The sequence below is a fragment of the Nannobrachium achirus genome, assembly GCF_963921795.1.
Source record: "Nannobrachium achirus genome assembly, chromosome: 21".
NCBI classification, from domain to species: domain Eukaryota; kingdom Metazoa; phylum Chordata; class Actinopteri; order Myctophiformes; family Myctophidae; genus Nannobrachium; species Nannobrachium achirus.
Window position 1 is genome coordinate 54,855,976 of NC_137828.1, and position 26,457 is coordinate 54,882,432.

The following is a 26,457-nucleotide window of genomic DNA, read 5'->3' on the forward strand; positions in this document are numbered from 1 at the left end:
AAGTAGGACGGAGGGAGACACTATATCCTACCGATGGAGCCGTGCCAGCACCCCCCCCCCCCCCCCCCCCCCTCCTCATCATCTTGTGACAAATACAAACTGTTTGCAGGTTAAAGGAAGGAGCTCATCACAGCACTCGGCCGTTCCTTATCACAGCTCCCATGCCGTGTTGGGGTCTGTTAGGTCACTGTTCTCTCGGGCCCTGAGTTCTTCTCTGTCCCAGCACTCACAGAGCCTCCGACAGTGTAAGTGTAACAAGCTGACAAAAGTGGCACTAGGGATCCCGTGGCGCGCTACCGCTGTCGCTGATTGATGCCAGCCCCCCCTCCCTGGCAAAAGCCAAGCAGTGACAAATCCCGCTACGACCCATGTCGGTCTCCTTCACAGTGTCTGCTCCGGTAGAGGAGAGGGAGAGCAAGAGGACAGGGGAGAGCTCTTATAAAAGCCACCTGCTGATTGTTCAGTAGACTCTGTTTGGATGAAAATGGCAAACCAATTATGAAGAACAAATCATTACACATGTGTTTGCGTGTGTGTGTGTGTGTGTGTGTGTGTGTGTGTGTGTGTGTGTGTGTGTGTGTGTGTGTGTGTGTGTGTGTGTGTGTGTGTGTTTGTTTTGCCTCGTGCTTCACAACAATCGGGCTATGGCTTACACGTGCTCCCTTCATTTCCTCTGAAAAATCAAAACAAAACAACAGGTGATCCAGACGATCACGGCAGTGGACAAGGACGACTTCGCCAATGGACAGCGGTTCTCCTTCGCCCTGCCGAGCCAGTTGCCACTTAATCCCAACTTCACCCTAAAGGACAACGAAGGTAATTAAAGCGATCAATGTGTTTGTGTGTTTTTCTTTATGAGATTTCTCTTGTTCTGTGGCTAAACCCTCCCTACAATACCCTGTGCCTTTAGGGAAAGTGGCTCGTCCCTCATCATCGCTCGCTTTCAGAGTTCCAATAACAATCCCTTCGGACCGCAGAATCCCACATACCTTGGAGGTGTAATTATAAATGTGTGCTTTGTCGATCAAGGGTATCGCTGACATTTCGAGACACATTGAGACTGGCAATGAGTGAGTTGTGTGTGTGTGTGTGTGTGTGTGTGTGTGTGTGTGTGTGTGTGTGTGTGTGTGTGTGTGCGTGCGTGCGTGCGTGCGTGCGTGTGTGCACGCATGTGTGTGTGTCACGTAGGGCCGCTGTTTTACCAATTAATTCGTTATTTAGGGAATGCAAAGTCCCTAAGTCAAACGGCTACCTCCTGATCTGCTGTTATGATTGATTGATTGATTACTTCTCGCCTGTCTATGGGAGAAGTGATAACTACCTCCTTCTCTGGCCTCCTGATAGGTGATTTTTCAGGGCAGTTTTGAAGGATGCCAGCCAGCTAATTTTTAGGGAGGTAGTCAAGGAATTCCACACCTGGGTGGCAGTGTTGTAGAAGGAGAATTTACCCATATTCGTCTTATGGGTTTGTGTTGTCAGATCATTGTGTGCGCTCCCTCTGGTGTTGTGGCTGTGGGTGTTTCTTACTTTTCGGAGATGTTTGGTCAGATATGCGGTTACTGAGGGGATGGAGGGCAGATTTGCGTTGACTATTTTGAAAGTCAATCCCATTTTTAGTTGTTTAACCCTGTCTTCAACACTGAGCCAACTTAAGCTAGCAAAATGTGTGGGAGAAACATGGGTCATGGGCCCCAGGTCGAGAAGTAGAAGAATCAGTTTGTTTTGGGAGGTTTGGAGCTTAGTCTTTAGTGGCTTTTTGATGTTGGGCCCCAGCAAGAGTCCTGAGATTCTGCCCAGGAATCTTGTTCTTTGATTTACTTTTTTGATCACCATTGTTGCCATGCTATCCCCAGACAGGTATTTGTCAAGAATACAGCCCAAATAGGTAATCTCTTCCTTGCTAGAGATTACTGTGTCATCAATGGCTACCAGTCCTCCTTTCTGTCATTGGAGAGTGCAAGCTTCGATGTGGTGCCACATTGTTTGCGGTGTGCTGTGTGCACTGTGTGCTCCACTACACTGTAGACATAGAAAGGTAGACGCCCCCTTCGGCTCTGGTGCATATGCGTCGGGGGGACCGAGGGAATCTGCATCGCTTCCACATGCGTCACAGAAACGGTAGTTGGTAGGCCAATCAGAGGCAGGTCATTAAGAACAGCTGAGCTGCGCAACATCAGCAACTAGATGGAAACATGCCAATAAAGCTCTGTTGAATTGAATTGATAAGTCCCGGATGTGCCTTACGCCACATCTCCAGTATTGACTTGATACTGGTTAGTTCAGTGTGGTATCAAGCACCGAAAATAGCCGACCTACAACGTGTCGCAGCGTGACGCGTTGTGAGCTTGGACTTGGAGGTCTGCTATTTTCGGTGTTTTCACCAAATGGCCCTTTCAGAAATGTCAGCCCCTGCCTCTCTAACATTATCTGCACGTCCCTGAGTGATTGGAAAGTTAAACGCTGTAGTGTGACTCACTGCCAGGTAGACCAGTGACACACGTCCATTGTACTTCCTATCACAGATGTCGCACTCGCTTTGTTTACATTCAGCGTGGCTCCTGCACAGCTCTGCACTGTGAGCCGACGTGAGCCATGACATCGCACGTTTTGCAGATTCCCCCGTTTTTCCCTCCGCGAGGTGGAGCGTCTTCAAAGATTTCCACTCTGACAGGGTATTTTTGCGGATCCAACCCAGTTGTCTGGGGTTGAATCCGTTGTTGTTCCAAATTGGTCGTCTGGATGGAAGTGGAGCAGGTGAGGTTGAGGATATCTGTGGGGATTGGTCTCTGACCTTTTGTAGCATCCTTTGAGTAGGGGCTACTCGCCGGATATGTGGATGCGGCTACGGGAGTGGTGTTGAGCAGATTTTACCAATTGTGTTGTCAGATATAACCTCTCTCTCTCTCTCTCTGTTCTGTATTGCTGCACGCCCTCCTCCAGTGTTATAGGGGGCTGACGAAGTAATGGCCCAGATGGGAGTTGCTATGGCAACTGTTCTGGACTCAGGTGCCGTACCTAGCCCCCAGGACGGTCTCAGCAGATAATCACTGTGTGTTTAAAACCCTGAGCCACAACAATCTCAGCAGTTGCTCTTTGAAAAATAGAGAGAGAGAGAGAGAGAGAGAGAGAGAGAGAGAGAGAGAGAGAGAGAGAAGAGAGAGAGAGAGAGAGAGAGAGAGAGAGAGAGAGAGAGAGAGAGGGAGGGGGGAGGGGGAGAGGGGTGTGGATAAAATCAGTGATGTAAGGTAATACATTTACTCAAGTGCTGTTAAGTACAAGGTACTGAGGTACTTTTACTTTACTGGAGTACTGGATTTCCAATTGTACATCTGCTCTTTTCAAACATTTCAAAATGTGTGCAATGGGACCTCCTGCACAATGAGTACTTTCACTTTTGGTACTTTAAGCGGGGACACAGTGGCGCAGTCAGTAGCGCTGCCGCCTCACAGCTAGAATGTCCTTGGTTCGATTCCCGCGTCATCAGTGCTCATACCCTAGGTGGGGTTGGCGAAAGGGCCTTTCTGTGTGGAGTTTGCATGTTTCCTAGGGTAGGTACCCTCACAAAAAACATGCAGTAATCCTGGTCTCTATACTGCCTCCCCCTGGCCAGCCGGGGCGCCTGATGGAGGGAAAGGGAACTGGTTGGAATAACATGTTCCTTCCACGCGCTACGTCCAACCAGGGAACCTCCCCCCTGTCAGGTGATAAGAAGCGGCCTGATCCTCATGCATTGAAGGAAGCATGAGTTCAGTTCGGGGCTCTCCCCAGGTTGACAGAGGGAGCGCAGTGACCAGGATTACAGCTTAGGCAATTAGCACTGGGTTACAAAATTGTGGGATAAAATTATACAAAAATAAAAAATGTGTACTTCTTCCATCACTGGGAAAAGGTGAATCAGAAAGAGAGAATAAGAGAGAGAGAGAGGGGAGAGATCAGGAAAAAATAATCAATGTGATAATAGGAGATAAGTCTGTTTAGCCCTCAGTCCTGCAGCTTCACAGCCCCATTCACTTTGCCTACTACTCTTTTCTCACTGGCTTCTGTAGTGCCACTCACAGATACTCCACCTGTCCTTCCAATTGATAGCCGAGAGAGTGCAGTCACTTCAACAGAGGCAAGGGCCAACTGCAGTCACCATTAAAGAAGGATGTTCCCTTTGTGTATTTCCACAAGGCAATGACAAGAGTTGTGCCTTTGTTCTTGTCACTTTTGCTTTTGTAACGTTTTTAATTAAGCCACACAAGCTCAGAGAGCACATACACTCTAGAGCTGGGATCGGGCCCATTTTTTCTGTCCGTTACGAAACGTTCAACATGGTTATACACTTTCGTGGCCGGAAACTGTAGGGAAATTTTACATTGTGGTAACTAAGACTTAAAAATATCGTATTTGAATGAAAACTATCGTACACAGACAAAAACATATATAAATCACCGGAGTAAATAAGTAAGTTCACAAAAATAGAGTATTTATTGTAAGAAAGATACAGAGGGTAAAATTGTAGTACTTAATACGACAATTATTGTACATCTGGCAACATACTGGCTGGAAACTGTCCAGGCAAAGGGTTCCCCCACCCTGCTGGTGGCTCACACAGTCTCCCACTGTTTATCACTGGTATAGCTGTCTTGTAGAACCACAGTTCTTCTACTGTTCAAGGCTGTGATGTTCCCAGTTCAATCACAGGCTTTGTTCCATGGCCCACTGGGCAGATCAACTGGGGAAACTGAGGTTTATGTGTTTTTGCTTTTTCACATCCAGCAGCTGGCCTGGGCTACAAACAAGAAGTAACCTTCATGTCAAAAGGCAGCTTGTCTAATCTCTGGCCTGCAGTTGGCTTCAAATATATATATACGTGTGTGTATATATAATGTATAAGTCAAGACAAGCAGTCTTGGTTGATCCAAGGCTTCTAAACCTATCCCTCAGATGACTGAGCGTTGTGTCGCTGTGCTATTGATCATGTGATCTCTGAGATGCAGCCAATGTATTATAGATCTGAGATCTGAGAAGAACTGTTCCCAAAGTTCAACCCCTTCCATATTCAGCCACTGAACATCACAGGGGGTTTAGCACACCAGCAAAGCTCGCAGTTGTGTGGAGCCCAGAGGCAAAGGGGTCCCCCACCCCACTGGTGGCTCAAATACATGTTTATTTATTCACTTTATTATTTTATACTTATGGGACTTGTATGAATGTATTTATTCATACACCACAACACCACAGTAGGTTTTCATGTGCGAAAAAATAACAGATCTACTAGCGTATCAAGACGTTGTGATGCAACGCATTGTAAGCTTTTAGATCTGTTATTTCTAAGCATGTGCCCTCTGACAAACATATATTTTTTTACTTGCTAAATAATATAACTTGTAATGTAACTATACCTTAGTTACTACTATATATATATATATATATATATATATATATATATATATACACACAGTGTGTGTGTGTGTGTGTGTGTGTGTGTGTGTGTGCGTGCGTGCGTGCGTGCGTGCGTGCGTGCGTGCGTGCGTGCGTGCGTGCATGTGTGTTGTAGTTGCCTGTCCCTTATATATATTTTATTTCATTACAATGTAATTCTTGAGTAGACCAACTAATCGTAATGTATGCACATGCTGTCTCCTTGAATCCTATTATGGAGGCACAAAGTTGGATCTGAGGTGAGGTTTGCCAGAGACCAGAGTGTTGGCTGGCTTACACCCCAGCGGAAATTCTAAATGCTGTAATTAAGTCAAAACTGGTTACAATAACCTGCTTTTTAGGCATTTGGGTAATTATCTTATCCGAAGTGACTTATCCAGGTTAGACTTGTATCTAACCACAAAGACACCTTTGTTGCTCTGTTCAAGAAACCTGCTACAGTGCATTCTTTTTTCTTTAGAGTGGCCATTTACCCTTTACTCCCTTTTCTCCCCAATTTAGTCAGTATGCCAATGAATTCCTCCTCACACACATTGCTGTGCTGTCGTTGCTGTTGCACCCCACTGACTCATCCTACTCCATTCGTCCTACTCCTCCCGCCCAACACTGCCCGCTGACAGGTGCTGCCCCAGCCCATAGGAGTATGTGTAATGACAATTATCACCCTCCCCGACCGGCTTCCCTCCCCGGAACACGGCTTTGTCGGTTTGCATAGACGTCTGACAAAGCCGGATGCACCATTGTGGATTTGATCCCACAAGTTAACCTCCGTGGTGGTGGGCAGGGACTTTACCACCCGAGCGCCTTCAGCGCATACTGCTTCAATAAAAATGCAGTACAGTACAAGCAGACAACACGTCACAACAATGTTTTCACTGAATGTTCGCCTCAGAATCGAGACGCTATAGGTTTCATGTGGTTAAATATATTTTACTTTTCTGTTTTGTTATCTTGTCAGACACTGGGGAGGTCAATAGAGGACACAAAGGTCAATGTTGGTAACTGGCTGAGTCCCTGGTATCCTATTTCCTCATTCTGCTTTCCTGACAAACTCAATACTGAAACATATGCATCTCCATTATCCCTCAGCCAGTAATGTGCATTGTGCAGGCATTTTATGTTTTACTGGGGTGACTTCATTCATATCAGGCTTTTGTAGACGGACCAAACAGAACTCTGGAAGGTGCTCAGTTGGTCCCATTTGTGTGATTTTGTTCTCCCAATTCTGTCAGTGAAATGTATAATTAAGTCCCCTTTGTCTCCATGAACCCTTATCATTTTGTTGGAATTAGACAGTTGAATACTGTATGCATTCATTCTTAAAGAATGAATTTGTAGTGAAGCTCTAAAGTTAATTAACCTATCTTCAACCTTGTTTTCTTACAATTGGTCTTCACTAATGCTCATAATAAGATGGAACACTTTATGTCTACTGTGTCTGTGTCTCAGAGGTGGGCTGTGGACAGTTCAGAAACTTATAAGATTTTATGTTTTTCTTTTTATTGACAAAAATAGTGGAGTAGAAGTACTGAAGTACTCCAGTAAAAAAAAATACCTAAAAACTTTACTTTTGTTTTATATATTTAAATTGATTTTTATTGGATTTTATGAAAGACATTACATACAATACATCAACAAGACATAACAGGACAAACACACCCCAGACTAGAATGCATATTATGAAACACAAGTAATTCAAAATTGTACTTGAGTAAATGTACTTAGTTACTTTACACCACTGCCTGAGGGAGTAGTTACATGAAAGAGCTTTTCTTATCATTGTACAACTGACCACTGTGTGCAACTCCACTGGAGCAGGTTATAAATGGGATGCCGCTCAAGGGACTTTTAAACGCCGCTTTTAGTCAGAGAGATTGGGAAAGCAGCTACATTGTTTAAACTCAACTCCCCCCATGGCTCCTTTTCAAATCCACCACCACAAGCCAAAAAGTTTCCACCTAAAAAAAAGCGGTCAAACTGCCGATTCACTCTGCCGCAGACATCTGCAGCCCACCGACGGCGCGCTGCCCTTTGTGCTCGCCCCCCGAAAAAAAGAGGATCTCAGAATCTCTCAAATAGAAAAGTTTGACTGTCACCCCGGCTCTTAGATGTCATTTGTTCTGCCCACAAAAGCCGCCTGTGCGCGTGTGCGTGCGTGTGTGAAAACGAGTGAGATAGATTGAGGGGAGAAGCAGTGAACAATACAGGCTACTGTTGACTGTCGTGTCTACTGTTAATTAAAGTAAGCTCTCTCAGAGAGGAGGGCACTGAGCAGGTTCTTTCACTGCCATTGTGGCAGGCTGGTGGTTGGCGGCTGGTCTTTGTCCAGGCCTGATGCGTCCCCCCGTCGTTGAGCAACTGAACACACACACGCACGCACGCACGCACGCACACACACACACACACACACACACACACACACACACACTGGAGACTAACCCCCTTGTGACCTTGTTTTTTGCCTCAGTCGTAGAAACTGCTGAAATCTCACCATTTCTACGTGCCATTACTTCGACTACAGGAGTCGGCAGGTTAGCTACTCACCAGCGTCAGGGTTACTGAGGTTAGGATTAGGGTTTGGGTTATGTTTAGGCATGGAGGTCAACATTCACCAGCGTCGGCAGGTTAGCCATTAAAGGAGTAGTTCACCTCCAAAATGTCATTTTTCTTTCTATTGATTACTCACGCCATGGAGACTTGAGTTCAATAATTTGTTTTTGTATTTGTCACATTCCTAAGACAAAAAAATCACACCCAGTGTGAAGTGAGCGGTGGTCGTGCTTGCATAACGTCTTCAGACTAGGATTTAAGTCTAGGATGTACAGGCTACAGACACACACACACAATGCTATGGCAAAACATGACATGTACAGGCTACAGACACACACACACGGCCATGCTATGGAGCGGTCTACCACCGCTCAAAAATTGATAATAGTAAATTTACCCCCATTGATTCAGGATGGGGAACCAAATGCATTTGGGTCCCCATCCAGAATCAATGGGGGTAAGTGTATTGTAATCAAACGTGACAAAAACCTCCATGAGGTGAGTAATCAGTAGAAAAAAATGACATTTTGGGGGTGAACTCCTTTAAGACCTGAGGCCGATTCTACAAAATCGCCCTCCCCCAATAAATACAAATAAATAAATAATCGTATTTTAACTGGGGACCCCTCCTTGGGGTCCGACCTACGGGTTGAGAACCACTATTCTAAACCAGTAGTTCTCACACTTTCAAGATTTGTCAAACATGTTAAAAAAAATAGCAGGTTTCTGTGAGCCATGGCAGGTTGTTTTTCTCTCTTTAAAAATACAAATAATTGCCTGCAGTTGTCACTGCGATTTTGCCTGTCAATCATCACCTCTGCCCCTTTTTTCTCTCCCCACCCCAGGCGGAGAAAGAGACTTTTCTGAGCCTAAATATTCAGAAAATCCCAGACCACAGAAAATCCACTGAATGTTCACAGTTTTAAGAGCAGTGATGGAGCCAATACCTCTGATTTATTTTTACAAACCACAAAATGAAGCATATAGCGTTAGTTTATGCAGGACACAAGAGTCTTGCCCGCCCAGCTGTAATCAGCTGACAGACAGCTCCTTTATTACTCATTCACTGTTCTGCTGCATTATGTCACACTGTCTTAACAATTTTTTTCTATGGCCATGCAGTAAGCTCACTTGTTTACAATGAAAAGCTATGCGAACGGAGCTGCGACTGGACGTCAGACCGGATATGGAAACCTAGATCCGGTCCAAACGGGAAATACGACCGGATACAGTTAGGGGGCGGGCCTAAAGTCTCCGAAACGGCTATATACAGCGATCATACTTTTAATCGTTTCATAATGATTAAAGCTAATTAAATTTCCGGGAACGACGGGCATCGCAGAGAGGTACAGCAGGAAATCTCCGGTTTCGACGGGGATCGCAGAGTATGAGTTAAGGTCTTTGCACACTTTTTCGGGCCGAATAGCGGAGTGATTTCGGAGCGCGCAAATAAAAAAATCAACCTCATGTTATGTCAGTCACGTTTGCACACTGCCGCCCGTTTCGCGCACCACTCGGTCCCTTGCTCTCTCTATCTCTCTCTCTCTCCTTGCCCTGAAAAACGCATTTCGCAACGAAAAACGCGACAGTGTGCAAAGACCTTTACTCCAATCAGAGTTCACACTCAGTACCCTCAAGTACCTGAAAAATAGCAGATATACAAGCTCACAGCGCGGCAATGAGTGCCGCGCTGCGAGCTTGTAGATCTGCTATTTTTGAAAAATCTTGAAAATGTGTGCAAGTCTTTGAATATCTTTGACGCGATCTTGGACCCAACTTCTAAATCCTTCCTCTAAATCAGTGGTTCTCAAACTTTTTCACGTCAAGGACCCCCAGAATTACCGGTATTTGTCCGCAGACCCCCATCTCAAAATATGTTGTTCCAGGGACCCCCCAGAAGCAGAGATTTGAGTTACAAAAGTTTGCTTTGAAAAATATATGTTGAAAAATGTGCACACATTTTCACGATTTTTCAAAAATAGCAGATCTACAAGCACGCAGCGCGGCACTCGGTGCCGCGCTGTGAGCTTGTATATCTGCTATTTTTCAATAGTTAAAGCATTAAATAATTCTAGGCCTAAATGGGTTTAATAGGCTTGCTTTCTCTATACCTCTGCTTGTTGGATCTGAAGCCTCAGATCCGTTTCTGCTTGCCACCTCCTCCATTCCAACCGCCACCTTTGATCATATTCTGGCTTAAGCTCAAATAAAAGTGATTTATGTTTGCTGATTCAAGCTATTATACGTGTATTATTCATTGCTATGTTTGCTATTGTATCCCTATGAAGCGTTTTGCTTAAAGTTCCATTATTTTGCTGTATAAAATGCAGGGAACATATCCGAACACGGAGCCCTTTAACGCCAAGTTAACTAACTGTATTCCGGCCATTTTGTTGCAATGAATAAATGGTTAGATCTATACTCACAGTGCCAAACATTAAAGTGCACATTCTGCAGAATGGTCCTTTCCAGAATCATATTATTGTAATTATGAATGCATTAATGTGTTCATCGCTTTAATGTTGCTTGGTAAAGGTGGCACTGAAATTATTATGTAATAGCTTAACCTCAGTGGTGGAAGAAAGTACTCACATTTTGTACATAAAGGGGGCGTGACACGGCCAAAACAGCTAATTATGGCTATCAAATTAGCAATTTTTTTTAATGATGTCATGTACCCCCATGTTAAATTATCCAATCAAATTATGCAACAGCCTATTCTCTGACTCACTGGGGGCTCTGTGTTGCTGCCGACAGGCCCATACAGCTACTGTTGATGGTCCCAGCCGGCTCCACCCCCTTTCCAAACCGTTTCAACAAAGACCACGTGACCTACCATAATGTTAAATTTCGGCCGGTGTCACCACTCCTTTAAGTAAGTACCACAATGTAGAAAATGCTGTTACAAATAAAAGTTCGGTATTCAAAATGTACAAAAGTATCCACAATAAAATATACTTAAGCACTGAAAGTAAATCTACTCGTTACGCTGAATGTCCCATTTCCAAATAAAAAAAAAAAGAAAAGAAAAAAAAGATCTTTGAAATAGCTTGTAGATCTGCTATTTTCAAATGGACGAAATATATAGGGCTGAAGTGGTTAGCATGTTAAAAATGTAAAAAAAAAAAAAAAAAAAACATTTTAAAGATATAATCTTTAAAATCTGAAAAGCATCTGTATTTTAGATGTATGTTGCTATTGAATATAGGCGTTTTAGACCGGGTCTAAATGGGTTAATAATGTATGAAGTTGTATTCATCTAAATTGCAAAGTGACTAATCTGTCAAATAATTGTAGTGAAGTAAAAAGTGCATCATTTTGCCCCTGAGATGTAATGGAGTTAGAAGTATGAAGAAAATCTAGTAATTGTGCCAGCTTTTTTTATTGAACTTGATGTGAACTTCAGCTGCTGAAGGAAAATGAATAGCCTTATGCTTTTTGAAGCTAAGAAGTCCTATTGCTGTGTACAATTCAACCACTTAAGCCCTATGCTATATTACAGATAATGAAAATAGCTTGTAGATCTGTTGACATCTTCTGAATATTGTACAAAATGTACCCAACATAGGGACACAGGAGTGAATGTTGTTAACAGGTTTGAGTAAAACTTTTATATATAAATACCCATTAAACAAGGCATTATGGTTCCCACGGTTGTGCATTTTTCTGTCGGCCTGACTCTCTAAAAGCCATTATCTTGTTTTAATTCCATTGCTGCCCTTCTCTGGGAGTCTCGTGATGAGAGACTTGCATCTCTGTTTCACATGATCTAATCTAAATGTCGTTATTTGGCAGATGATTTGAGTGGAATTGAATGACCTGCTTTAGACTGAGGCTCATATTCTGGATCGTCTTTGTGATCGTCCTGGGTCTTTTTGTTGGTTTGCCTGTTATTGAAGAAGAGCCATGCATGGGCACGGCAACTGTCAAATAGGCGATTTTAGCCTCTTCTAGCAGGGGGTGCAAGACTGGGTTCCTCATGCACGCACGCATGCAAGCGTGTGCATAACATTTTCGGATTTTGTACAGTTTATCCTGTTTTTCTAAGGTTTATTTTTTTACATAATTGTAACACTGTATAAACTGTGCTTTTTCTAGACACCATGATCATAATGTCTATATGATTTAGGCCTATTAGTAAGGGGAACATAAGAAAATCTGCAAAGTAAATCGTTACCAAGATATTTCTTCACCAATGTGTTTCTAAAGGTGTGTAATAATATGTACTAAAAGGTTGAAATTCATCTCCCGGGGGAAACCTCATAAAAACAATGATTTGTGTTTGTGTCCCATTAACTTTACTATACAGGAGAAAAATACAAAAAATAAATATGCTTTAAGTAGCATGTGAGGGGTCAAACTAGGGTTTTTTCATGATGCTGAAACCATTGCAAGCATTTGTTTTGCACGAAAAACATTCAGTGGGCTAGAAATTGCCCCTACAAAACGGTGAAAAGTGATGATTTGTCACTAAACCATCATTTTGTGGGTCCGTTTTTAGCCCAAGGAATGTTTGTCATGCAAAACAAATGCTTGCAATGGATTCAGCATCATGAAAAACCCCTAGTTTGACCCCTCACATGCTACTTAATGCATATTTATTCTTTGTATTTTTTTCCTGTATAGTAAGTTAATGGGACACAAACACAAATCAGTTTTTTTCTCTTTTTTTACTGCGCCTGCTTTACGCAATGAAAATTAAACACTCATTTGATACCGTTATGTCTGACACATTGTGGTGACATTTGCTTCTAAAAAGGCATTAAATGTGAGGCTATGATCTCTGAACAACCCAGATACTGTGATAGATCAATCGGTTTCTGAAGGCATTCCCCCATATACCCTCCTCCTCTTTCTGGTTTGCATGCAGAGGACCATACAATATATTCCAGTTAATCAGCAGGGTTGAAAGCTATGCTGTCAAAACATTGATATGTGGGAAGCTTAATTAGCTTTTATGTCATTCACGTGTCCATTCCCTCGCAATGGATGCAGCTTCTTCTAGCGTCTAGCAGCCCATATTATCTGCTGAACTAGCGTGATTTGTGGAAAGTAGACCGAGCAGCAGCCCCTCTCCTGCTGACATTGTCAGAACACGCTGCCAGGGGTGTCCCAAGGGGGGTAAAAGTGGGACTGAGTTACAAGGGCCCAAGGTGGAGGGGCCTTAATTATGTTATACTTTAGCTATTGAAAAATAGCAGATCTACAAGCTCTCAGAGCTTGAGCTTGTATATCTGCTATTTTTTCAATAGTTAAAGCACAAAATAATGCGTTCCCAGTCTAAATGTGTTAAAACCCCTCCTCCTATGAAGAACATTCATGAGGGGCCCTTGTACCCAGGGCCCAGAATTTGGTGTGACACCCCTGCACACAGCAACCTATCTCTCCACGTTATGAGAGCCCACTGGCGGCGATCGCTTGACATTCGATGGTCTCTTATTACACGTACACAGAATTGGATGATTGTCTATGGATTTCATCTTTAAAAGGTAAAAACTGGAGTAATGTAGTCAGAGGTAGGTCACGTCTCATTGGATTCATCTCTGAATTTCTGTTGCACACATCATGAAGTACCTTTACTGGGCCGCCTTTATGTCCAGTGGGAGACACTGAAGATAACGGCTAATAATGGGAAGCCCTGAGAGGATTAGACTTTTTTCATTGCCCCATTACCTATGGATAACAGCAGCACGCTGTGCGCATACTGCTTTCACTATGTGTAACGGTGGGACCAGCAGAGAGAGAGACAAATAAGAATCATGACAACAAGGCAGGCGCGGAGCGTCAGGGTAGGCTCGGTAGGTGGCCGCTTATGGGCCCGAGACTCCATGAGGCTTTTATTTTATTAGGATTTAAAATACTAATAAAATATTGGGTTACGTGTTGTGTTTGGGTAAAATCGTCATTGACAGCTGCCAAAAAACCCCATTGGCACCCGTTACGTCATCATCAATCACTTCTCCACACAAGCAAGGAGGCCTTCGGCATTGTTTACGCATGGCCTAATCATGAGCGGAAATGCATATAAACCGTACAGAAACTGATTAAAAACTACTTGAGAAGCACAATGGGACAAGAGAGACTAACTGGACTGGCCATGCTGTCAATATAGAAAGTGAACAGGCAAAGAAACTGGACATACAAAAGCTAGTGCCATAGTGGATGATTTTGCATAGCGCAAGGCTGGTCGAGTCCCCTTCAAATAGTGGTGAGTAGGTAACGTAAATGTAACTTCAAGCTTCCATTTCTTATGTGGACCAGCAGCATGAGGTCCGATCATTGAGGCTACGTACTGCAACAAGGTCTTGCTTGCAGATATCAATGAACTTGCTTTAGTTGCCATTATAATCTTTGAGAAATCAAATCACAAGTTAAAATTGCTGTAAGTTGCATTTGCAGGAAACTTTCAGGAAAAGAGCAGTAAATATTGAAGAGTTGAAACGGTACATCTTTTTATGCACATTGTAAAAGAGCTTTGGATAAAGGCAACATTTTGTCCTTTCAACATTTGAACACCCTAACCCTAACCCTAACCCTTTTCAATTGGTTTCTGTCATTGTCTTTTTCCCGACAGAAACCCTTTTCAGTTTGCATTGAGATATTATGCAACAAAACAATGTCTGTCCTTGGTCAAGCAGAAGTGGACGTTCAATAACCTTTTATTCCTTTCATTCCTTTCATTCACTTCTCCCACTTTGATTTGTGATATAATAATAATAAAAAAAAAGAACATTTTTCTAAATTAATACTGCAACCATCGCTACCAAGTGGTACAATAATAGGGACATTAAGCAGGGATGCAGGGATTTGTGACAAAAATGTGGAATTAACCCATTAATACTAGGAATGCATCTGTGTCACGTAACCACTTTAACCATTATTTTTTATGCTTTGGCTATTCAAAAATAGCAGATATACAAGCTCATAGCGTGGCACCGAGTGCCGCGCTATGAGCTTGTAGATCTGCGCATTTGTATAAATCTGTTGGGTCCCTGGAACAATATTTTGAGATGGGTCAAATACTGTACATATAATTCTAGGGGTCCTTGACAGTAAAATCTTTAAGCACCACAGATAAAGAAACATACTGTACGTTTATCAGAAAACCATTTTTTAGGTATTTTTCAGGTCTTAATGGGTTTGGGTAAAAGTGAAGAGGCTTTTGTCCCAGGCATATTGTACTAAGGTAATTACAGCAAGCCTTTGTGCGTGGGACAGAACCACTGATCTAGGGTATAATTAAACTCTGGATTGATTGTGGCACAATTATTTTAACTATTAATAATTTGTGAAGTCACTGCAACACCACACTGGAGCGCCACATTAGTAGCCCCTGCTTATTGCGACCGAAGGTCGCATTATACCCTGAAAAACCTTGTAGCTTGTCTGACTGTCTGTCTTCTGTACAGGAAGTGATGTCAGTGTGATGTCAGTGAGTCACAGTGACTCATATATGGGCATAAAAACGATGTCACGTGACATCACTTCCTGTACTGACAGTCAGACAAGCTATGAGATTTCTCAGGGTATAAAAGTCTATATATGGTCATTCCCAGAAAAAGAAAACTTTTATGTTATTATTATTATTGGATCTGTGGATCAAACCAAGGCCCTAACTCATCAAGGCCCTGCTTGGCATTACTAATTAACGTATTTATTTTATGCCCATCTCCATGTATGGGCATAACATATATTGTTATTATTAATAAAGGATAAAATAAAATAAAAAGTCCATATATGGTCATTCCCAGAAAAAGACAACAAAAAACTTTTATGCCCATACATGGAGATTTCTGATGTCATAAATCCCAGAACGAAAATGAGAATGTTAGGGTACCCCCTTATGCCCATATATGGAGATCCACAGGCATCAAACCAAGGCCCTAACTCACCAAGGCCCTGCTTGGCATTACTTACGTACGTGTTATGCCCATATATGGAGATTCCTATATTGTCAATGTTAAGGACATTATTAAGGATATTATGTTATAGATTCAAGATTCAATACTTTATTGCCATGTCAACAGAGTTGATTGGAATTTGTTTTAGTGCAGCTCTTAAAACATACATAGAACATACATATAAACAGACAACACGGGTGGGAATGCATACAAAAAATACAAAAGTACAAAAATAGATTCAATATTAAGGACATATATGGGCGGCGTTTTATCAAGCTTGCTCAGACCAAAATATGGGCGTATTCCAAGATTTGTGTAGTTTGACAAAGATTGTTCCCACATGACAGGCTCATTATCCCACTCGCAAACAATATAGCAGTGCATGTTCCACAGTGTGCCAAGAGCACACACGGCTGGGCCACGGTGGAATGCATTGTCGGGTTTCACTTGGATCAAGGGGACCTCTAATATTTTGTTACATCTGTGTCAGATGTCAGTGTGCTGTGCTGTTGCCAGCCAGGGCTGCCTGTGTGTGTGCGTGTGTGCGTGTGTGTGTGTGTGTGTGTGTGTGTGTGTGTGTGCGTGTGCGTGTGCGTGTGCGTGTGTGCTTGTGCGTGTGTGTGTGTGTGTGTGTGTGTGTGTGCGTGTGTGTGTGCGTGTGTGCGTGCATGACTCCACTGATATGATTGGAGGGGTAACTTTCCACCCGAGAATTTGCTCTTTCTTATTGGCTCCTCCGAAGAACTCGCGGGGACGTGCCTCTGAAAGGAGGGTGTGTTATGGGTGTATGTCTCAGCTTCCCTCTCACACTACGTTTGGGACACCCAGCCAAAATAAGACCCTAATTGGCCAACCCGACCTGTTTTGATTGTTCGAGCTTGACGTCACGTTTGTGCCGAGTTTCCAATGTAAGTGGCAGCATGCGCGTCGGAACAGAAAGCATCAGAGCTGTGAGCTGTGATCAATGGGTGAAAAAAACGTGATGCACGGTGAGCTGACAACGAGTATGAGCATAATAGTATGTCACAATGGATGGGGCCTGTTATTCCACACACACACACACACACACACACACACACACACACACACACACACACACACACACACACACACACACATTATAGCCAACTCTCACTGTCTGAATAATATTACAATAAATAATTGATTAAGGATTAGGATCCTTAATATAAATAGCCTATCAAACAATACTGTACTATTGTTGATGCAGCACAGTTCTGTAACATAGAGTGGGGGGGGGGGGGGGGATTATTCTTGTACTGTAGTCTGGGCAATATCTACCATCAGACAGCAAGACTATTTATTTATGAATTTTATTTCCGTAACAAAGCCATAGCCAGACAGACTAATCCTTATTGAATACTGGTGCTTTTTGTGAAAGGGGCTATTGCTTAACTTGTCTCTCGAGGTGCTCTCTCTTTTGTGCGACAAAAAAGAAAATCCTACAGATTTTCCTCTCTCTAACGAGTGTTGGAGCTTTTTATCAATATTAGTATCTGACTTGAAGTGATGTATGCCTACGAGGCCACATTATCCTGGCTGCCACTAGCCAAACGGCTTAATGACCTGACATCATCTTTGAACAAGTGGACGTTCAGTGCCATTCATCATGTGAGATTGAGCAAAGCTAATTGGTTCTCAATATCGAGCATAAAAAACCCCGTAAAAGATAAGATAATGATCCATAGGTTGCACGTTTACTATGAAATCCGGCACAACTTGTCCACGTATCCGTCTATCTCTGAAGGTAACGCCTGACACTGTGGTTCCCCTGACACATCACTGTGACATCACAGGTGATATCACTGGTAAATGGTAAATAGTGCATTTATATAGCGCTTTTATCCAAGGCGCTTTACATAGATTGTGCATTACATTCACCCATTCACACACACATTCATACACCGGTGGCGGAGGAAACCATGCAAGGCACCAACCTACTCACCGGGAGCAATTAGTGGTTCAGAGTCTTGCTCAAGGACCCTTCGACATTAACTCAGGGGGAGCCCAAATTCGAACTGGGAACCCTTCAGGAACCCTTCGTGCTCTAATAACGGTTTCTCTACCCCTAAGCTATGCTGCCCACAGGTCACATCACTTATGTAAAAGTCCATATATGGGTATTCCTCAGAATCCCTTTTATGCCCTGATGTCATCGATATACATCACTGGCCAGATGGCCAGGACATGGCCCATATCTGTGTGGCTGGTTCAGATAGGGATCTCCATGTATGGGCATAAAATGGATTGTAAGTTGTGATGTCATGGGAACCACTCTAACAATCCCTTTTATGCCCACATATGAAGATCCCTGTCATCATCAATATTAAGCCCATATCTATATTCATATATGGAGGAGGACAGCCCATATCTGTGTGGCTGGTTCAGACAGGGATCTCCATGTATGGGCATAAAAGGGATGTACCATATACAGTACATGGATCTCCATATATGGGTACCGTACCAGGGGTCTCCATATATGGGTAACTGGTCCGATATACATCACTGGCCAGATGGCCAAGAATTGGCGCGACCTCGCCCTTTTGGGGCGAAGTCGCATGTCTCCGAGGGGGCTTACTAGTAACATGGTACCATGTGTTGTCTACATGAATGAATGAATGAATGAATGAATGATTTCATTTTTGTGTCTGGCTGCCTTTCGCAGCCCATCCCTTACGGAATTATTCAGACACAATTTACATAACAGTTTTTTCTCAGTGCCAACAAGCTGACACAAAAATGAATAAATAAACAAAATAGTGCATACTAGGGATGCGAAGATATACCGGTACGGATCGTAATCGCGATACAAACGTCCGCGATACGAGTGAATCGGTTCATTCAGTGTGTACCGGTACAATAGACGGCTGAAATCGTGATGGATCGTACCTTGAGTGACTGGATCGGTAAATTCCGCGATTGTATCGGTTCTTCCATATAGTATTTCATTCTATCCTGTGTTTCCGAGGCGCCTTGAATGCACCATCATCAGCCCAGCGTTCAGCCCCCTCCCCAAAAGCCAGTCTTTAACACGAGCTGCGACTCGGACAACATCTGCGCTCTGCATGCAGGCAACCAGGGAGACAGACAGTGCAGCGAAATGCGAGTGAATCAACACGGACGAACTAGCAGCCCCACGGGTTAAAAAGATGCAAGATTAGTAGTACAGTAGCCTACTTAGCTTAATAACATCCAAGTCCGCTGCGCTGATTGTTGTCACAGAGTGGCACAGGCTGAGTGATATGTAATCAACAGCCGTTTCTTAGCGAATCTCCGACGGACAATTGATTGATATTAACTGACGCACACACACAACAACAATGTTGCTGGGTGTTGTAGGACTACTGCTTGCGTTTAACAAAGTATTTGTCACTGTTCTGCAACTTTCCTGTTTGATGCAAGCAACTCTCTCACTTTCTCTGCTGCTAGTTCTGCTCTGGGAAAGAAGCCTAATTTATACATCGCAGTACAAGGGTGTCGCACCTAAAATAGCAGACCCTCAAGCTCACAATGCGTCGTGGATGCGACGCGCAGTGAGCTTGTAGGTCTGTTTTAAAACATTTTGGCTATAACAAATGCATAATCCTGGATAAAATATAATATAATATAATATATATTATATTATATAATATTATTATATAATATAATTATATAATATAATAATACAAACCAGGGAGGGACTTTATTGTTTTTCAGGTCAAGGACCCCTTAGCTCAGACAGAGATCAAGCAGGGACCCTCGCTGTAGGCTAGGCCCCCTGTAATAACCCTGGATTGGGGTCCCTGACCCCCAGTTGAAGACATATACTAATAATGACATAGGCCTTCTATATGATTAGTTATCAAACAATTCTACAATAGCCAGCAGCTTTGTGTTCTCCCAGAATACTATATGTTGGGTTGTTAGACAGAGCCTAGTAGCCTACTACAGTGAAACAATAAATTGCATTGAATTTAAATTTCATACATTTTTAGTTGCTATGTTTTGTAAATTTTGGGATTTGGGCTTGAATCGTGGTGAATCGTGAATCGTATCGCATCGTGTCGGGAACAGGGGTACATCGTGATGTATCGTATCGGCAGGATTTTAATGTATCGCAATTATATCGTATCGCTGGCAGTGTATCGAGGTGCGTATCGTATCGCGTCAGTGGTCAAGATTCACATCCCTAGTGCATACTGTATACTTAACCCTTCCAGTGCCAGCCCCTAGAGGGCGCCAAAGAATGCCAGGGTATCTCTCATAGGCGAGCGCATTAGCATCCGGGGACTCACGTTGCAGTGACGCGCGTGCTCACGTTCGTGCACGTCATGAAAAGGTCCCGGATGAAAATGGCTACAAAATAGCTATTAGCTTGTTCTCATTTAAAAGATCATTTTTCGGCGATTTCGCCGTAAATAAACCTCGCGCCGCCTCCCTAAAAACACAATCCAGAGAAAATGACCTTCAAAGATGTGGGTTTGCATTGGATTCGGCGGTGATTCGCCGGGGGGCAGCCGGATCTCGGTCACTGGATGGAAAATTTAGGCCGGGGCTTCAGTAGGCCTCGGATCATTTTATTCATTTCATTAAAAAAGCTGCATTAATTCGGGATCGGCACACTGGACGTCATGCCGCCGGCGGCGCCGAACATTCGGTGAACATTGGGGGGCTCAAAAATGTATTTTAAACCATTTTTAATGGAATATATCGTCGGACCATGTAAAATGGCTCGCTGGAAAGCGTAGGACGAGCCAGGACCACCCACGGCTCTACAAGCAGCTCGCGGTAAGTAAAATAATAAAAAGAAATTTGTATTGGATTGAAATAAAGCCGAACTTGTTCGGGATCGGCACAATAAGAGTTAAGATCAAAAGTACATCAATAGTTGTTCTGAACGAGAGTGGAGGGCAAGAGGAGGAGGGGCAGTTCATTAACGCACCTACCGTACCAGTGACATCATCTATAGGGAATCCAAGCTAATACATTTTACTTCCTTTGTTCTTTTTTGGAATTGTAAGAGTGGAGGCATTAGATTTAGTTAGACTCGGTTCCACAGATAGATATTGTGAAAATGGCAGATCTATTCCAGTGGAAATGTAGGCCAGGTGCCTTCCTGGGAATATGCAGATGGTCTAGCGGCATTCAATGTTTTGCAAACCTGGGGGTTGATGCTATTTACTATTACGTCACTGTCGGGCAAAAACCTTGTATCTCCAAGTTTCCAATATTATGTTTTTTTGTAAATTAAAGCCCATCATACAAAAGTGTCATACAAAAGTGTGAGGCATTGTGTGCTTGTACGTAGAGCGGCTATTTTCACTATAGTTTAAAGGGCCTACACCATGCTTTTAAAACTATATTTTTTGTATAAATATATGCTCAAAATTGAGTCTTAGACAGGTTTTAACCCTCAACAAACACTCTGACCATTCTTTTTGTTTGTTCTAGCTCTACTATAATGAGGCTCTCCAGCTGCAATACCAAAACGGCCTCTGTTTGCTCAGGGGCGCATCTAGTGGGAAAAAAAAGAAGTTTTTTGAAAAAGAAAAAGTTTTTTGAAAAAAAAAAAGTTTTTTGAAAAAAAAAAAGTTTTTTGAAAAAAAAGTTTTTTGAAAAAAAAGTTTTTGAAAAAAAAGTTTTTTGAAAAAAGAAAGTTTTGAAAAAAAAAGTTTTTGAAAAAAAAAAGTTTTTTGAAAAAAAAACTTTGAAAGAATTTTTTTTTTGAAAAAATCTCTTTTTTGAAGTTTTGAAAAAAAAAAAATTTGAAAAATTTTTTTTTTTGCATTGCATTGCATTTTTTTGGAAAAAAAAAAGTTTTGAAAAAAAAAGTTTTTTTAAAAAAAAAATTTTTTTTGACTCTGAAAAAAAACCGGGAAACGAGAGTGACGTCACTCTCGTCAACTCTCAGAACAGCACTGTTCTGAGAACCCGTGGAAAGCTTTTCATCTCTGTCTGCCCAAAACCAGAGAAAGACACAACGGTCAGAAATAGGACTTTGTGAGGATAGAAGGTGCCAGTGGGACCCCAAAAAAAGGTTTTAAAATAGAAAAAGTGAAAATTCATGGTGTAGGTCCTTTAAATCATTTTCAAAATTATAAATACAAAACGAACAGTTTTGGACATACAAGGTTTCCACCCAACAACATTGATTACCTCTATTGTTTAACAGTAAGGTTTCCAGTTATCACCTCACATAAAACTGCAGAAACATGACCATGGATTTAGTTTCAAGCACAGTAGATTACCCACATAATCTTGAGGTCTTATTGTCACATATACTGTCACAACGGCACCAGAGTTGTGTGTGCATGTGTGCGTAGCCTGGCCATGGCCATTTGTTGTGAAAATGGCAGATCTACAAGTTCACGTGAGGCGTTCTGAGCTTGTAGGCCGTCTATTTTCAAATATTTTGTTGATTACATTTGATGCATTATAGTCTTTATTTCTTTGTTCTTCTCTTTTTTTGGTCTCAAAAATCCTGAAATCATCACTTCACTGTCATCTGGGGACCCCATGTGGTTAACCCACAGCATACATGTGCAACTGGCGGCCCGGGGGCCACATGCGACCCCCACCTTCACTTAATGTGGCCCGCAGGTTAATACCAGTATACCAGTATCAGTATTCTGGTCCAGAATACTGATATATTATTGATTTCAGATGTTACAATTCCAAACATGACTTGCTTTAATTCCGTCAGTCTATATTAGTAGCTTAATGACTAGTAAATGTGTTTGTTTTATGTCCAATGTATTTATTTGTATTTAAGTTCATAAAGTTAACATGAGTATATAATTAAACGTGTTTGAAATTAATTCAAAATGTAACATTTCAGGATTCCAAATAAAAAATAACAAAAAATCACACCTGTGTGAACTGAGCGGTGGTTGTGTGTGTGTGTGTGTGTGTGTGTGTGTGTGTGTGTGTGTGTGTGTGTGTGTGCGTGCGTGTGTGTGTGTGTGCGTGTGTGTGTGTGAGAGAGAGAGAGAGAGAATATTGCAGTTGATGCTCAGACTAGACTCAAGAGCACCCTCTCTGGTCACTGAGTGGTAGTTCAGGCTACATACACACATACATACATACATACATACATACACGGATACATACACGGATACACACACGGCCATGCTATGGAGTGGTCTACCACCGCTCAAAAATAATTCAGGATTCCAATTCAAAAGAAGCAAAAATAGCCGATCTACAAGCTCAAAACGCATCGCAGCACGATGCGTTTTGAGTTTGTAGATCTGCTATTTTTGCTTCTATTGTATGCGATACTAGAATGACAAAGTACGACGTAGCAATATGCAATATGTGGCCCTCTGGAGTGAAGGTGGAAATATAGTGGCCCTCACCATCATCAAAGTTGCCCACCCCTGACCCACAGCTTGAGAACCCACTGCAGTAGATCACAGTGCAGCTACTGTACATGTAGGACATGCTCTGCAGCTGCGTGGATGTACTGATCGAAAGCAAACCACTGAAGCCAAAGTACACAAATCATTGATCACCGTACAGTATTAGCTGGTGTTGGAACTGCCAGGGATTCAGGTTTTACCCTGCAGCCCTTCTGCTACTGCACCTACACATCCATCCACAAACAAACAACATGATGGGACACTGCATGGTGAGACGGATAAGACGCATGCAAGCCCAATCAATTATTGTAGCTGGCTGGCCCTCTGAAACATTATGTTAATATTTAGTCATAAATTAGGCTGTTCCTGAATGTCAGGTAAACACCTGTTCATTTTCATCATAGTTGCATACTACAACACTCTGCTGGCACAAGCTGATTGCCACGTCCCGTTGCCTGGCTAGACCCTCGGAGTGAATCACCTCCACCGTTGCCGCTGGTGTCATATTGTTGATGTAACAGCAAACCCCTGTTTATGAGATAAAACCAGCGAGCAGCTGCTCATGCCTGATGCATAAGTGATGGAGAAAGTGAGAGTGAGAAAGAGATTGAGGCCAAGGGGTGTGTGGGGAGGGGGGGTGGGGGACTACCACAATTTTAACAAGCCATGGGGGATATTCCAGGCAGACAGTCTTCACTCCCAAAAACTGCCAGTGAGGCAGAAATTGGGGGTGAAATTAACAGCGTCTGCCATGAACTTTGTCTCTGCCAATTAACGTTTTTCTTTTTTTCCTCCTTTTTTGCTGTACTAAAATCTCACTTAATGTCTTACCGTTGGGGGAGACCGAGACTGACGGAGAATGGAAAATTACATACTGTAAGTCATGTATTCATGATTTGTGGCATTTTGTCCTCTTGTAAACCTTGAAAGCAAATTTTAATAAGAGTGTAATCTGAAAAATCGGGCAGATATATCTTGATCATATGACCACAGAGATTTCTTGTGAGTTTTGGACCAAATCTATAGGCGTAGTAGCAAAAAGCGTGTTTTGAAGAAAAAAAACACCAAGAGTGAGAGCCTGCAGTTCAAGAATTAATGGCTAAAAAGTTAAGTGGCCTCTTATAGTGCCACTGTGAGACTGATTTGAAAGAATTGTGGCAGAAGGGGGGCCTCACAGCTAGAAGGTCCTGGTTTGATTCCCGATGGGGATGCTGTGGGCGCTTGGAGGCACGTTCTCTCCTCCGTGTCATCAGTGCTCACACCCTAGGTGGAGTTGGCCTTTCTTTGTGGAGTTTGCTTGTTCTCCCCGTGTCTCCTATGGTAGGTACCCTCACAAAAGACATGCAGTAATCCTTTTCTCTATACTGCCTCCCCCTGGCCAGGAGGGGCGCCTGATGGAGGGGAAAGGAACTGGTTAGAATAACGTTTTCCTTCCATGCGCTACGTCCAACCGGGGAAACTCCCCCCTGTCCGGTGAAAAGAAGCGGCTTGGACTCCTCATGCATAGAAGGATGCATGAGGTCAGTCCGTTGCTCTCCCCAGGTTGGCAGAGGGAGTGTAGCGCCAAGGATCACATTAGACAATTGACACCGGGTGAAAAGAAATACGTTACAAAAATCGTGGGATACAATTTAGATAAAAATAATAATAATAATAATTGTGGCAGAGGTTATTCCTTGGCCCACTGAGTGTGCCAATCGGCCCAACGGTGCCGAAGATGAGTTGCTCACAGACGGACACACACGGATGGATGGACAGACGGACAGGACCGAAAACAATAGTCTCGGCCGGCCTTGTGGAAACAAAAATTAGGCCATTTGCCAGGAAGTTGCTCATAATTTGTAACTAATGGACCTCTGGCACTATAGTAAGACCACACATGTAGCTAGCCTGGAAAGCACATGAATCTGCCTTTGCAAAAAAATAATGGCCATGGCCAGGCTACGCACGCATGCACACACAACTCAGGTGCCGTTGTGACAGTATATGTGACAATAAGACCTCAAGATTATGTGGGTAATCTACTGTGCTTGAAACTAAATCCATGGTCATGTTTCTGCAGTTTTATGTGAGGTGATAACTGGAAACCTTACTGTTAAAGAGGTAATCAATGTTGTTGGGTGGAAACCTTGTATGTCCAAAACCGTTCGTTTTGTATTTATAATTTTGAAAATTATTTAAACTATAGTGAATATAGCCGCTCTACGTACAAGCACACAATGCCTCACACTTTTGTGTGACACTTTTGTATGATGGGCTTTAACTTACAAAAAAACATATTTGAAACTTGGAGATACAAGGTTTTTGCCCGACAGTGACGTAATAGTAAATAGCATCAACCCCCAGGTTTGCAAAACATCGAATGCCGCTAGACCATCTGCATATTCCCAGGAAGGCACCTGGCCTACATTTCCACTGGAATGGATACTGCAGAGCTGTGAGCCTGTCCTGTCACACTCACAGCTAAAACCGCGACCGTACGTGCCACTTTCAGCCTCACTGTATGAAGCCATAAAGTCCCCCCATGCTTGGGCTCGGTTCAACGCAGCGTTAATCAAGGAGCGCAAGGTTTCTGGCAGGAGTCGGGTTCGATGGCCATATGTGTCTGGATGCTGCGCTGCTGCGTGGTCGTTGCTGGAGAGTTGAACAAGGCTCTGGTGGTGAATACTAAGCAGGCTCTGTGCCTCAGTCAGCCTCGCTGTGCTCCTCGCCCATTTCTAGCTTTATCTCTGTCAATCTCTCTCTCTCCCTCTCCCTCTCTCTTTCTCTCTCTCTCTCTCTCTCTCTGTCTCTCTCTCTCTCTCTCTCTCTCTCTCTCTCTCTGTGCGACCATACAAATTTGTGGTTCGCAAATTCAGTTCCGGTGGTCTCTGGATACCCGAATACCCTAATGTGGTCCAACGTGACGTCTCCATGATAGAGGATAGACACACTGCAGAGTCAGCTTCTGTCTCTCCTTTCATCTCTCTCTCTCTCTCTCTCTGTCTCTCTCTCTCTCTCTTCCTCCCTTCAATTTTTTTTCCCCACACACATCGGCTCAGTCTCTCTCTCCTCTACATCGCGCGCACACACACACACACACACACACACACACACACACACACACACACACACACACACACACACACACACACACACACACATACTCTCTCTGCCCTCCTTCCTCTCGTTTCCCACGTCTCCTCTCTGCTTGCTATTTGCATCCCTGCCCCTCCCTGTCT

At 43.1% G+C, this 26,457-nt stretch overlaps 1 protein-coding gene across 2 annotated transcripts in view; it reads left to right on the top strand.

Moving 5' to 3' along the window:
• The window catches only part of LOC308307266 (cadherin-18), a 198,519-nt gene that overhangs the window by 144,768 nt on the left and 27,294 nt on the right, over window positions 1–26,457 (top strand). For both annotated transcript variants that reach the window (XM_080752445.1, XM_080752446.1), the window contains exon 10: window positions 699–816. In XM_080752445.1, the coding sequence (XP_080608571.1) occupies window positions 699–816 (118 nt within the window). The remainder of the gene's footprint in view (window positions 1–698; window positions 817–26,457) is intronic.